The following is a 15272-nucleotide window of genomic DNA, read 5'->3' on the forward strand; positions in this document are numbered from 1 at the left end:
TATGTAACAAGAGAGAGACATTTGAGAGAAGGTTCACCCCATGGAAGTGGCAGACTACTAATATCAGTCCCTGTCCATTGACATTGCATACACCGTTTAGATTTCCCGGGATACACTGACTAGCACGTGGCCGCAACGTCACATGAAAATCAGAACCTCGGATAGCGGCTTCTGCCAATGCGCAGCCATACGGCAGATATTTTTTTCCTTCGCGGATAGACTGAGGAAGGACTAATCCTAGGAAAACGAGGTGACAACAACGATACAAAAAAACACATATGTGTTTCAATTAGGCTAGCATGCATTTTTATGGCAGGATCCTCTGTTTGTCCGTCCACCAAATCAATTTCGATGGAGGCACTGCTGACAGAAGCAAGTATTTATACAATGCCACGTAAAATAGCGTTTTATTGTTGTTGAATGGACGTAATTAGTTATTGGTAGTAAACGAAACCGTTATTTGGTGGCAAAGTTGATCTGGCATGGCGATGTAATCGGTTTGCTTCGTTCCCATACTCTGGGGGGTTATTCCCTGGCATCTCTGTTCTTCCTGGTGTGTGTTCTGCAGGAGTCGCTGCAGGAAGAACAAAAACAGCATGGAATTTCAATGGCAAAGGGATGTGTGTTCTTCTACAGGTTTTTGGTGTCTCGTCCTATCCTGTTTAAAATGCAAACACGTTGGATAGTGAAGTGGCTCTCGGACTTATGTGGAGAGGGAACCGTGTGGGACATATTCTCTATCTATCAGCCAGAAAAAAACAGTGAGGAAACGGGGGAAGAGAAAAATACGGTGTTCTGAAGTCTAGCATGCCATTGAGGGACAAACAAAAGAGATGGTTGTCAACTGTCCTTTTTTGTACGGACTAAACAGATGAAAGCAACACCCAAAAATGACTCGGTGGAATTACCGATGACATAGCGACATCTGTTTTTTAATAACATTGTATATTATCCCTGAGCCTTCAACGCTACCCGCTCCACTCTATCTTGCTCCCTCTCAGCTTGCGATAGAATTTTCTTTCCTTGGACAGCTCCCGTTAAACGCAAGCTTTGCCATTGTGCCATAAATGACTGGATCGAAAATGTACATGAGGGGATTCAGTTTGATCCTATTGCTGTTTGGTTATGCTCATCGCTCACACTGAAAGCTATCGGGAATTGTTGTATTGGCATCCGTTGAATCCCAAAAGAAACTGCCCATCCATGAAAAACTTCCGCATTGTCTATCGGCTACACATGGTAACAGAGAAAATGTAACAAGGAGTGATACAATCTATTTACATTGTAATATTTTGATTTCCGTTGACCAATATTTTTGGTCGGCAGTCATGCTTTTTATAGAAACCTCTGATATTTTTGTTTTGATAGTATAGCCCATAGCTAGAGAAGGTGATTTGAACCAAATAGGTTTGCACTTTGTAATAAAAATAGGCTACTTACAAAGCTCATTTTGGCTCTCAAATCGTGCATAAGCAATGCCTGATTTATACAACTCAATTTATTGATACCTTCTATTTCACCCTACAGCCGCATTTTGCCTATGTGGCCTAGTTCACGATGTTAAAGTACCGGATCCGTATGTTTTTCAATGAACTGAAAGTGCTGGTTTTGATGCGGTCTGGCTTAAGACGGGGGACCGATTCTGGCACAAACCCAGACAGGCGAACAAGCAGCATGCGAGGGCTCGGGGTAGGAGGCTGCGGGTGGCCACCCTTCGACTGCTCTACCCGGGACGACGAAGAAGAGTACTATGGCACCAATCCCCGGCCGCGGAGCCTGGCATTCGAGGAGAAGAATGCGAAGCTCCAAGCGAGCCTGGACACTGTATCGCTCACAAGCAGCTTGGACAGTGGCATGCGCTCGCCGCAGTGCCGAATCTGCTTCCAGGGCCCCGAACAGGTAGGCTTTCCTGTCCTTCACCTATCTATCCACGTCTAGGCTACAGTTCCCTAGGCCCCTGTTGGTTACCTATCGTCTCCCCATTGTTTCCAGGGATATGCCTGTAAGTCCCTTCAACGCTTCAAAGTTGGTTCTTCACATCTATTTCAGGTCTATACATAAGCCCATACTGCAGGGAAGCTCAGGTATTACCGTATGGGCTAAGGAAAACAAGCATGTCTTTGATCAGGGAAACTACCAAACTTTTCTACAATAGATAAAGTCAACCTTTGTCTCCAAAGACCCCACAAGAGATACATTGGCTACATGCAGACTGTTACATTCTCCTGGAATCCAGAATAACTAATGCTGATACAAAGCTTTTAACTAAAACTTTGTTGACATGTTTCTGCATCCTCATGTTCCCGCTGCAGCCCAAACAGACAGTGATACAGCTTCCTCCCATTGAGGAGCATAAGCAGGGTTTTCCTTCAGTGACTAACAGCTCCAGTTAAATTTAAGCTCTGCAATTGTGACCCCATTAGGGTGCCACAAGTTTGGTTTCATGAAGCAACTCATGAAACATCAAATCTGGAAATGTCTCCAATGGGTCGAACTTTCATAAAGTGTTACAGAGAATGTACATCATGGATGGCTATCAGTGCTGTGCCAATATTAAACATTATTGTATTGTTATCCTGTTTGAGGGACAGATTTCAATAGACAGCACATTTTTTTCAATATAGTTGTTCGTATTTGGTTCCATACATTGTTCCATACACATATTCTTCCATACATACAGTACATGCAGTACCTGTCAAAAGTTTGTACACACCTACTCTTTCCAGGGTTTTTATTTATTTTTATTATTTTCTACATTGTAGAATAATATTGAAGACATCAAAACTATGAAATAACACATATAAAATCATGTAGTAAGCAAAAAAGTGTTAAACAAATCTAAATATATTTTATATTTTCAATTCTTCAAAGTAGGCACCCTTTGCCTTGATGGCAGATTTGCACACTCTTGGCATTCTCTCAACTAGCTTAATGAGGTAGTCACCTGGAATGCATTTAAATTAACAGTTGTGCCTTGTTAAAAGGTCATTTGTGGAATTTATTTGCTTCTTAATACGTTTCAGACAATAATTTGTGTTGTGACAAGGTAAGGGTGGTATACAGAAGATAGCCCTATTTGGTAAACAACAAAGTCCATATTATGGCAAGAACAGATCAAATAAGCAAAGAGAAATGACAGTCCATCATTACCTTAAGATTTGAAGCTCACTCAATCCGGAAAATGTCAAGACCTTTGAAAGTTTCTTCAAGTGCAGTCTCAAAAACCATCAAGTTCTATGATAAAACTGTCTCTCATGAGGACTGCCACAGGAAAGGAAGACCAAGAGTTAACTCTGTTGCAGAGGATAAATTAATCAGAGTTACCAGCCTCAGAAATTGCAGCCCAAATAAATGCTTCACAGTGTTCAACTAACAGACACATCTCAATATCAACTGTTCAGAGGAGACTGCGTGAATCAGGCATTCATGGTCGAAATGCTGCAAAGAAACCACTAGTAAAGGACACCAATACGAAGAAAAGACTTGCTTGGGCCAAGAAACACAAGAAATGGACATTAGACTGGTGGACATCTGTCCTTTGGTCTAATGAGTCCAAATTTTAGATTTTTGGTTCCAACCGTTGTGTCTTTGTGAGACGCAGAGTAAGTGAACGGATGATCTCCGCATGTGTGATTCCCATCGTGAAGCATGGAGGAGGAGGTGTGATGGTGTGGGGGTGCTTTGCTGGTGACACTGTCAGTGATTTATTTATAATTCAAGGCCCACTTTACCAGCATGGCTACCACAGCATTCTACAGCGATATGCCATCCCATCTGGTTTGGGCTTAGTGGGACTATCATTTGTTTTTCAACAGGACAATGACCCAACACACCTCCAGGCTGTGTAAGGGCTATTTAACCAAGAAAGAGAGTGATGGAGTGCTGCATCAGGTGACCTGGCCTCCACAATCACCTGACCTCAACCCAATTGAGATGGTTTGGGATGAGTTGGAACGCATGAAGTGAAGGACAATCAGCCACCAAGTGCTCAGCATATGTGGGAACTCCTTCAGGACTGTTGGGAAAGCATTCCAGGTGAAGCTGGTTGAGAGAATACCAAGAGTGTGCAAAGCTGTCATCAAGACAAAGAGTGGCTACTTTGAAGAATCTCAATAATAAAATATATTTTGATTTGTTTAACACTTTTTTCGTTAGTACATGATTCCATATGTGTTATTTCATAATGTTGATGTCTTCACTATTATTCTACAATTTAGAAAATAGTTTAACTTTTTTTTTAAAAACCTTGAATGAGTCCAAACTTTTGACTGGTACTGTAAATACATACATGTTGCTTCATATATTGTGCCAATGCAGATCTTTTCAGGTTAAAACAGGCAGTGGTTCCACCACCAAGAAGCAGATAAAAATTAATACTGTAGCTATATAACAAGTAGTGTAAGACACTATGAAGAAAACAATTGCTTTAATATTTATTGCTCAGAATTTTAAACAAGGAACAATAACCTGTAGGCCTAAGTGTACAAACATAGATTTATTTTTTACATAGTTTGCATATATAGCACAGGAGGTTGTTGGCACCTTAATTGGTGAGGACGGGCTCGTTGTAATGGCTGGAGCGGAATTAGTGGAATGGTATCAAATACATCAAACACATGGTCCTCCTCTCAGCAGCCTCCACTGATAAATAGAGATGGATAATGCTAGCTAACTCCTGTGCATACCTCCTGTGCATACCTCCTGTGCATACCCGGATATCTCAGAGGCCTTTTCGTGTGTCATGTTGCAGATAACATGGGTAGAGCAGAAGTGCTTTCAATAATAATCTGATTGTTATGATTTGATTCACTGTCAGTCTGAACCTGACACTACTGTGTGTCAGCTAACCCACTGGGCACAGACATCATTTCATTGTCTAGTTTTGTGTTACATTTGGTTTAGTTATCAACGAACATGAATTTACATGAAATCAATAAAAAAAGTCACCATGTCATTGGATTTAGGTTAAAAGTTAGTTGAAAAGAAATGTAATTCTCTTACCCAGTAGGAAGGTCCTGTGACTTCATCACAGGCAGAAAGGAAAGCACAAATAAACATCAAAAGAAGTGTAACAACATGTGAGGGACCAACAATGACAATAGGACATCCATCAGATTGAATACAGTAGGACATACAGTAGATACATTGAAATACAGTAGTAAAGTGCATCATGGGGTAATGCATTTAATGACCTTTGCCCATTTATCATGACATCGAATCACAACTATATCAACAAAGATTCTTGTCTGTGCAAAATATTTGAAACATTGGCAAGAAACACACACAAAAACAACCCTTAAAAGTCTATTAGTGATTGTAGAAAATGTCTTTTTCTCTACCAAATACTTTTCCTGTATACTTGAGTGAATGAAATTAAAATATGTTTTGTTAGAATTATTTGACTGTTTGTTTGTTTAAAAGCAACAAAAAAAGGCCTGAGCTAAGTCTCCCTGTAAGCGAGCCTTGGGCTGTAATATTATAGATAGAAACAGTCTCTGTTGCAGCACCATGTCCCATGATATAAGCATCCACTGAGGGAATCAAATGAGACAGAACCCCTGAATACTTTTAATTGGCCTTGGTGGTGTCCTTTGAAAGGAGGCACGTGGATCCATTGATAGAACGGAAATGACAACATTGTGTGGAGTTGATTTATAGGAGTGTCGTGATGGGGACTTACTGTGCAGGAGAATAAGAGAGATGAAGAGAGGACTGTGGAGTCTGCAGAAACCCTGTAGCTAGGGGTATAGTGCCCTAACATTATCACAAATCTACATACAGTGTATTATTCCACCGCTGCACTGGGGAATGATAATCCTTTCAAACCTCTAACTGTACATGTATATTAAATGGGTAAAATGTTCTCATTAGTTGAAAGACTGCAGATAAAGAAAAGCTTAGGAAGGGGGTTTCAAATGGGAGGTCGAGGAGTCTCTTATCCTAGATGAGAACATGTTTTGAAAATGTAGCAAGTATAGTTCTAAGAACATTCCTGAAACAGCTGGCTATAGCTCTATGTTATTTGCAGTGAAGTGGTGGTGGTGGTGGTGGTGCACGTGTATGGACCCAGGCTCTGCTGGTTGGAAAGGGCTGATGTGTAAGGCATTGGACTGCAGGCACAGTCTGACATTCATCCAACATCAACGGAGAGACATGCTCATGGAACCTATAGTGCCCACAGTGGATTGTCAAGATGGACAACTGTCCCACATGCAATCCCATGGTTTTAGCTGAAATTCATACCATGAAGATTGTACTCACTCCACCCTTTGTCTTCCTACACATTCTTCTATATACCTGTGTATTAGTTCTCTAAATAGAAACGATACAGAAAGTGGTCATTACCATATGGGTGGAAGAATCTGATCACCTTGTGCATGAATAAATATATGCAGTTTTTTTTCACACTGGTCTAGTCAGAGAGGAATGTTGTAAATCATGTCCCCATCTGGTGTTTCTGGAGCAGTAGTAACTCTGGAATTATGCACATGTCAAAATATGTGTGTGTACATGTGTGTTTGTGTGCAGGTGTGTGCCAGTGTGTGAATGCATGCGTGAGAGTGTGTGTGCGCGTCTCATTTATATGGTACATCCCAAATTATATGGACCAGGGCGAGAGCAAGATCATAAAGTAGAGATGATAAGAGATGGAGAAAGAGAATGGGGGAGGGGAGAGGAAATGTACAAAAGAGAGAGAGGGTTTCAGAGAAAGGGGGGGGAGAGATGGACAGTAAGGTAGAATAGTACAGTGGGGAAAGAACAATAGAATGGGGGAAAAGGTGATGAAAATAAAATGAATATTTTAGGCATTCTCTTATCTCTTTAAACCACATGGTTAATTGAGAACCTACATTTTTTACATTTGCCTTTGCAGCTTTTGTCATGATGATTCTGTGTAAGCTATTCACAAAGACTACTCTTTGGCTTTGATATTGTTACAGTATGACATTTCCATGCATCAGCCCATTCTATAGCTAGGTTATATTCAACTTGATAAACACTTGAATGCCAGTTCTTTTTTCAATTCAGGAAGTAAACTAGAATTCCAATTCCATTTCCAAATGTTTCTCATTGAAAGCCATTGAGGGAACAAGCAGAGTATTTGGAAGCACACAACATTAATCACATACAATACCACTACAACAACTATATCACTCCTCTATAAGAGTTTCTCTAGTACAGTCCCAGATAAAAGAGTGATATGTAGCACCATTTGTCCCTGCAGGAGAACCCTGTGAAAATAGGCTCCAGATAGAACCCTTTTCAGGTCAGATAGAAGCCCTTTGAGTTCCAAATTGAACCTGGGTTCCAAATACAGATGTAGGATCTTATTTTGAGGCAGTTTGCCACAGCAGGAAAATAACCCTGCAGCAGCAGGAAATGTGAATAGTATGTGGATTATAATTAATGGACATTTTTGTTGGGTTTGATACATAATTTTGTTAGGGCAAATCAAGTCTGACATTTCAAAAGTGGAAATTGCAAACTTTAGAAGCCTAAACCAAAAGTTTGCATTTCTCAGCAACACAAGAGTGACATCTGTAGAACCTGTTAAAGGGTGCTATTTAGAAACAGAAAGAGTTCTATCTGATCTTGAATTATTCTGTAGGGGAATCTTTTTGTAAAGGGTTCCTCTATAGCAGGGGTGGGCAGCTCCAGTCCTCGAGGGCCTGATTTGATGTCACACTTTTTCTCCATCCCTTGCAAACACAGCTGATTAATCAAATTGCATTCTGAACTGAAGATCATGATTAGGTGATTATTGGAGTCAGGTGTGTTAGCTGGGGCAAAACTGTGACACCAATCAGGCCCTCGAGGACTGGAATTGCCCACCCGTGCCTTATAGGGACAAATGGTGCCATATAGAACTCTTTTTTTCTGAGAATATAGTCTACTCTCTCCTCTGTCTCCTCATCGATTTCTCAGGTTAAGTGTCTGAACAGATGATGGCCCAGCCTCCCTGGCGGTTGCCATTTACCTTCGACAAACACAACTAGCCACCTCATCAGGTGGTATCAAATATTCATGCTCATTAGCCCTGCAATGGGGGTGACTCCCTGTTGACACTGTCAACCTGAGACGGAGAGATGGACATGCTGTGTCACTGTGCATCAACCAGGCCTGGGCCTGTATTCACAAAGTGTCTCAGAGTAGGAGTGCTGATCTAGGATCAGGTCTACCCTGTCCACATAATCTTATTCATTATGATCATAAAGGAAAACTCCGTCCTGCTCTGAAACTCTTTCTGAATACAGGCCCTGATGTGTGTCATGTCATGTAAACTGTCTGTCTCAGCCTCTCACATTCTGTACCTTTATTGCTTTCTCTGTGTATTGTTTTTCTTGTATCTGTCGTTTCTATCTTTCCCCATAGTCCTACAATTGTTGCTTCTGTTCTTCCATGTTCCATACTCCAAGCTTCCAAGGCTGTTGTGTGCTATTATACCTGGCCTATAAGTACATTTCCTTGGTTACTAAAAATATGTTGTTGGCATGAAGGGTATGTCATCCCTTGGTCCATCAATAACCATTGATTAATGATAATATTATCACCTAGGGCCATATGTATCAAGCGTCTCAGAGTAGGAGTGCGGATTCAGGTAAATGTTTTCCTTTTTTATCAAAATGAATAGGATTACATGGACAGCGAGAACCTGATCCTAGATGAGCACTCCTACTCTGAGACACTATATAGACATGGCCCCTTATCTGCCTATCTATAGCTTCCAAATTATAAAGACATCCTCCGCATTTCATAGTCATGAGATTATCACTCCAGCTCACAACATTGCATCAGGCTTATATCAATATCAACAGGCGACACCATTGAATTCATGAAGACATCACTTACACCGATCTCCTGGTATCTTTCAATCATAATGTCATCATTGGTCCACCTGTCTCTCCATAACATCACATTAACAAAGACCATTGGTTCACCTAGCTGTCCACTTTATTTGATTCATTAAGGCATTATGCCCAAGGAGCAGATTCACGTACCCTGGACTTACCCCGTTTAATGTTGCTGGTGCTTTTTTGCCCCAGTCCCTTCCGTCCTTGCCAGCTGAACCATCAACTCGCGTGAGATATTTACATGCCCCGAAACAAATCATATTTATATAACATTGTTGTGATGGGCACTCTGTGTGTGTTTTGGGATGGGAATCAAGTTTGGTCCCACCCATGCCCCACACCCACCCATGCCCCACACGGCCACTCCCTTCCCTAACCCCATATTCTTTATCCGCCAAAACATCATAGGGACAGAAAGGCAAAGATACATACTGTCATGTTCTGACCTTAATTATTTTGTTATGTCTTTGTTTTAGTATGGTCAGGGCGTGAGTTGGGTGGGTTGTCTATGTTCTTTTTTCTATGATTTGGGATTTCTGTGTTTGGCCTGGTATGGTTCTCAATTAGAGGCAGCTGTCAATCGTTGTCCCTGATTGAGAACCATACTTAGGTAGCCTGGTTTCACTTTTGAGTTGTGGGTGCTTATTTCCTGTTTAGTGTTTTTGTCTTTCACCTTACGGGACTGTTTGTTTGTTATTTATTGTTTGGTTCAGTGTTCTAGTATGTCATTAAAAGCTATGAACACTTACCACGCTGCGCATTGGTCCTCCTCTCTTTCTCCCAACGATACAGTACAATCCAGCTAACAATTGTTGGTTCTCAGAATGTTCATAGGTATTTCTAGAATAGATTTGTATCTGCGTATTCAAGGAATGATCATGCCAGATACATTCCATGAATAGGTCAGAAACATTTTCAGAACTCTGTGGAGACATTCTTTGAAAATGTCATTAGCATATGAAGAGAATGTTTTCTATTGACCATGTCTGTGAGCATTAGATGCTTGCTGAGAATATTACTTGATTGACGATGAATTCACTGTTGCTCAATTACTACACCCAGACATCTTACTTTATTCTTACTGAACCCCAAGACTGCGATACACTTGCTTTCAGGTTTGAAATACAATAACATTCTCACAGAATGAACAACAAGGAGACCAATAACACTATTCAATGCAGAGAACAAAATATGTGCAATAGGGGTGAGAGAAATTAGTCATACTATTTTGGATTACTTAGAGGATTGATCACAGTGGAAAAAACTCCCTCTGTGATGTCACTACTATTGAATGAAGGTGCTGACCAGCACTGACAGACTGATTACTCCACATAAAATACGCCCCTGAAAAATTGACCACATTAAAGCTCAAGTGTGTTTTGCAAGTGTGCGTAATGGTAGGGTTTTCATGGCACAAGCCATTGGCTTTCAGGATGGCCATGCCACGCTGACAAACAGGCAGTGAGCTGACTCACCGTCCACCCCTTCCTCCATCCCCCTCCCTCCCTTCATCCGTCCTCCCCTCCGCCTCTTTCTCCTCTCTTCTCCTCTCCCTCTCTACAGCAGCCCTGTGGCTATCTGGAACACACAGAGAGAGAGAGAGAGAGAGAGAGAGAGAGAGAGAGAGAGAGAGACTGCAAAGACAGAGCTTTAACTAAACTCACAATAACATGGGCTTGCCAGAGAGAGGAGAGGAGACATAAGAAGTGAGAGATGGAGAGAGAGGGGGAGACCAAGAGAGAGAGAGAGAAAGGTAGCGGGAGAAAGGGAAACAATAAGAGAGGGAAACAGGAAAGTGAAAGGAGAGAAAGAGAGTGAGGGGGGAGAAGGAAAGGGGGATGGGAAGATAAAGCTGTTTGCACTTTAGGCATTTAGAAAAGAGCAGGAAAACGAATGGGAATCATTATCGCTGTGGTAATGAGAGCATTTACAAAAACATACAGGCTTATTCCAACACACTCCTCTGGTAGCCACTGTCTTTTCATTCATTATCCCTGTTACATTTAACTGTAATCCTCACAGCCAGCCCTTACCATTACACTCCATCTCCATTTTTCTTTATCCCTCTCCTGCCCCAAGTCTGCTTTCTCAAACCCAGACAAATGACAACAGCAACAACAACGATTGTACACGGTATGATGATCAGAATTGTGCTCCAAACCTATCTAGACTTCCACTGCTACGAATACTGATTTTATTTTTGAAGATATATCCTGTGAGTCTGTTTTTAGGAATGGTGTCAATGATTTTCATTTAATATAACGTTAGGGTAGTTCGGCGGGAATCTGGATTAGCAGCAATGCCATTCTCTCTCAAATCATGTTCCACTAGTACACATTCTTTAAATCAATACATTCTTGGCATTCTTATTTACATTTTTGAAAAGATTTTCTGGAATGGTGCCAATCATTTCCAATTAATGTGGGGGCTATATCTGGATTAGCAATGTCATCCTCTCCCAAATCATGTAAAACTATACATTCTCTCCCATGAACATCCTTGATTATCAATCATGAGCTAAGATCATTCTCAGCATTGAACAATTTCCTTTCATGTTCTGTGCTTGTGTACAGTAACCATAATGCAAACTTTAATGCCCCCGTCACTTATCCACTGACATTTATATGCCTCTTACTGTATACACCTGCTTCCATCACACAACATGTCACTTAACCTTTATGTACAATCCCTGTACTCAATTTTGTAATGTGTTGTAGTGGGCTATCCTGGCGAATGTATACCATCTTATTACCATGGAAATGCTTGTCCTCTTCCATCCTCCATCCTTCCTCTACCACAGTGAATAATGTCCGGCACTTGATGGCAGGACATAATGGAATGGAATAAATTATCTGACCCTGACTTCTCACCTCAGCCAGTTGCTATATGACATCACAATTTTAGGAAGCAATCCAGGGATATTGCTAGATATCAAGTTGTAGGTGTACTCATGTGTGTCTCAGATGACAGATGGATTGGCAGAGGCTGTACAAACAACACCCTTATTCAGTGGGAAAAATAAAGAGAAAACCCTGTGTACAGCAGTGCGTCTAGAAGTCCAGGTGCTGGTTTTGGCAGGAACAACTAGTATTCCAAAACAAGTGTAAAAATCCCACATGTTTTAGAACATCCGTGTCAGCTTCACCAACCATTCAGTGCTTACCCAGCTAAAAACTAACATTCCCACAACTTTAGAGAACGTTCCCTTTAGGTTTCATTAGGTCATTAACTAACGTTTTCAGAGGAATGTTCCTGTGATGTGCAAGGAATGTTTCCAAGAGACCATTCCCTTAATGTCAAATAGAACTTATCCAAAACGTGGTTACAATTTCTCAGAACTTAAGATATTAATGTTATAAACACGTTTCATAGGAAGATTGTAAGAACATTCATGTGTCCAGTTTTCTGTGGGTTAGGAGAATATTCCCCTAACGTCCCACCAAATATACACAGAACATGGTTGGCATGTTATCAGAATATAAAATAAGGTTTTAGAAACATTTCAAATCAAATCAAATGTTATTGGTCACATACACATGGTTAGCAGATGTTAATGCGAGTGTAGCGAAATGCTTGTGCTTCTAGTTCCGACAGTGCAGTAATATCTAACAAGTAATCTAACAATTCCCCAACAACTACCTAATACACACAAATCTAAAGGGATGGACAAAGAATATGCACATATAAATATATGGATGAGCGATGCCCGAGTGGCATAGGCAAAGTGCAATAGATGGTATATGGTACAGTATATACATACAGTGGGGCAAAAAAGTATTTACTCAGCCACCAATTGTGCAAGTTCTCCCACTTGAAAAAGATGAGAGAGACCTGTCATTTTCATCATAGGTACACTTCAACTATGACAGACAAAATTTTAAAAAATTCTTCCAGAAAACACATTGTATAATTTTTTATGAATTTATTTGCAAATTATGGTGGAAAATAAGTATTTGGTCAATAACAAAAGTTTATCTCAATACTTTGTTATATACCCTTTGTTGGCAATGACAGAGGTCAAACGTTTTCACAAGGTATTCACACACTGTTGCTGGTATTTTGGCCCATTCCTCCATGCAGATCTCCTCTAGAGCAGTGATGTTTTGGGGCTGTTGCTGGGCAACACGTACTTTCAACTCCCTCCAAAGATTTTCTATGGGGTTGAGATCTGGAGACTGGCTAGGCCACTCCAGGACCTTGAAATGCTTCTTACAAAGCCACTCCTTCATTTCCCGGGCGGTGTGTTTGGGATCCTTGTCATGCTGAAAGACCCAGCCACGTTTCATCTTCAATGCCCTTGCTGATGGAAGGAGGTTTTCACTCAAAATCTCACGATACATGGCCCCATTCATTCTTTCCTTTACACGGATCAGTCGTCCTTTGCAGAAAAACAGCCCCAAAGCATGATGTTTCCACCCCCATCCTTCACAGTAGGTATGGTGTTCTTTGGATGCAACTCAGCATTCTTTGTCCTCCAAACACGACGAGTTGAGTTTTTACCAAAAAGTTATATTTTGGTTTCATCTGACCATATGACATTCTCCCAATCTTCTTCTGGATCATCCAAATGCTCTCTAGCAAACTTCAGACGGGCCTGGACATGTACTGGCTTAAGCAGGGGGACACGTCTGGCACTGCAGGATTTGAGTCCCTGGCGGCGTAGTGTGTTACTGATGGTAGGCTTTGTTACTTTGGTCCCAGCTCTCTGCAGGTCATTGACTAGGTCCCCCCGTGTGGTTCTGGGATTTTTGCTCACCGTTCTTGTGATCATTTTGACCCCACGGGGTGAGATCTTGCGTGGAGGCCCAGATCGAGGGAGATTATCAGTGGTCTTGTATGTCTTCCATTTGCTAATAATTGCTCCCACAGTTGATTTCTTCAAACCAAGCTGCTTACCTATTGCAGATTCAGTCTTCCCAGCCTGGTGCAGGTCTACAATTTTGTTTTTGGTGTCCTTTGACAGCTCTTTGGTCTTGGCCATAGTGGAGTTTGGAGTGTGACTGTTTGAGGTTGTGGACAGGTGTCTTTTATACTGATAACAAGTTCAAACAGGTGCCATTAATACAGGTAATGAGTGGAGGACAGAGGAGCCTCTTAAAGAAGAAATTACTGTCTGTGAGAGCCAGAAATCTTGCTTGTTTGTAGGTGACCAAATACTTATTTTCCACCATAATTTGCAAATAAATTCATTAAAAATCCTACAATGTGATTTTCTGGATTTTTTTTCTCATTTTGTCTGTCATAGTTGAAGTGTACGATGAAAATTACAGGCTTCTCTCGTCTTTTTAAGTGGGAGAACTTGCACAATTGGTGGCTGACTAAATACTTTTTTGCCCCACTGTATGAGATGAGTAATGTTAGATATGTTAACATTATTAAAGTGGCATTGTTTAAAGTGACAAATGATCCAATTATTAAAGTGGCCAGTGATATGAGTCTCTTTGTAGGCAGCAGAATCTCTGAGTTAGTGATTGCTGTTTAGCAGTCTGATGGCCTTGAAATAGAAGCTGTTTTTCAGTCCTTCGGTCCCAGCTTTGATGCACCTGTACTGACCTCGCCTTCTGGATGGTAGCGGGTGAACAGGCAATGACTCGGGTGGTTGTTGTCCTTGATGATTGTTTTGGCCTTCCTGTGACATCGGGTGGTGTAGGTGTCCTGGAGGGCAGGTAGTTTGCCCCAGGTGATGTGTTGTGCAGACCGCACCACCCTGGGGTGGCAGGTAGCCTAGCGGTTAGAGCATTGGGCCTGTAACTGAAAAGATGCTGGATCGAATCCTGAGCTGACAAGGTCAAAATCTGTCATTCTGCCCCTGAGCAAGGCAGTTAACCCACTGTTCCCTGGGCGTCGAAGATGTGGATGTTGATTATGGTATCCCCCTGCACCTCTCTGATTCAGAGGTTAAATGCGGAAGACACATTTCAATTGAATGCATTCAGTTGTACAACTGACTAGGTATCCCCCCTTTCCCTTTCTGGACAGCCCTGTGGTTGAGGGTGGTGCAGTTGCCATACCAGGCAGTGATACAGCCTGACAGGATGCTCTTAATTGTGCATCTGTAAAAGTTAGTGAGGGTTTTAAGTGACAAGCCAAATTTCTTCAGCCTCCTGAGGTTGAAGAGGCGATGTCTGTGTGGGTGGACCATTTCAGTTTTTCCATGATGTGTACGCCGAGGAACCTCTCCAGTACTGTCCCGTCGATGTGGATAGGGGCGTGCTCCCTCTGCTGTTTCCTGACGTCCACGATCATCTCCTTTTTTTTGTTGAGTGAGGGGTAGTTTTCCTGACACAACACTCTGAGTGCCCTCACCTCCTCCCTGTAGGCTGTCTTGTCGTTGTTGGTAATCAAGCCCACTGCTGTGGAGTCGTCTGCAAACTTGATGTTTGAGTTTGAATCTTGCATGGCCACGCAGTCATGGGTGAA

At 41.6% G+C, this 15272-nt stretch overlaps 1 protein-coding gene across 1 annotated transcript in view; it reads left to right on the top strand.

Moving 5' to 3' along the window:
* Positions 1-202: 202 nt before the first annotated feature.
* The window catches only part of LOC112254695 (E3 ubiquitin-protein ligase MARCHF9-like), a 33493-nt gene continuing 18423 nt past the window's right edge, over positions 203-15272 (top strand). The window contains exon 1 of the mRNA XM_024427478.1: positions 203-1899. Within this exon, the coding sequence (XP_024283246.1) occupies positions 1558-1899 (342 nt within the window). The 5' untranslated portion in view covers positions 203-1557. The remainder of the gene's footprint in view (positions 1900-15272) is intronic.

This window comes from Oncorhynchus tshawytscha, linkage group LG07 (genome assembly GCF_018296145.1).
Source record: "Oncorhynchus tshawytscha isolate Ot180627B linkage group LG07, Otsh_v2.0, whole genome shotgun sequence".
NCBI lineage: Eukaryota > Metazoa > Chordata > Actinopteri > Salmoniformes > Salmonidae > Oncorhynchus > Oncorhynchus tshawytscha.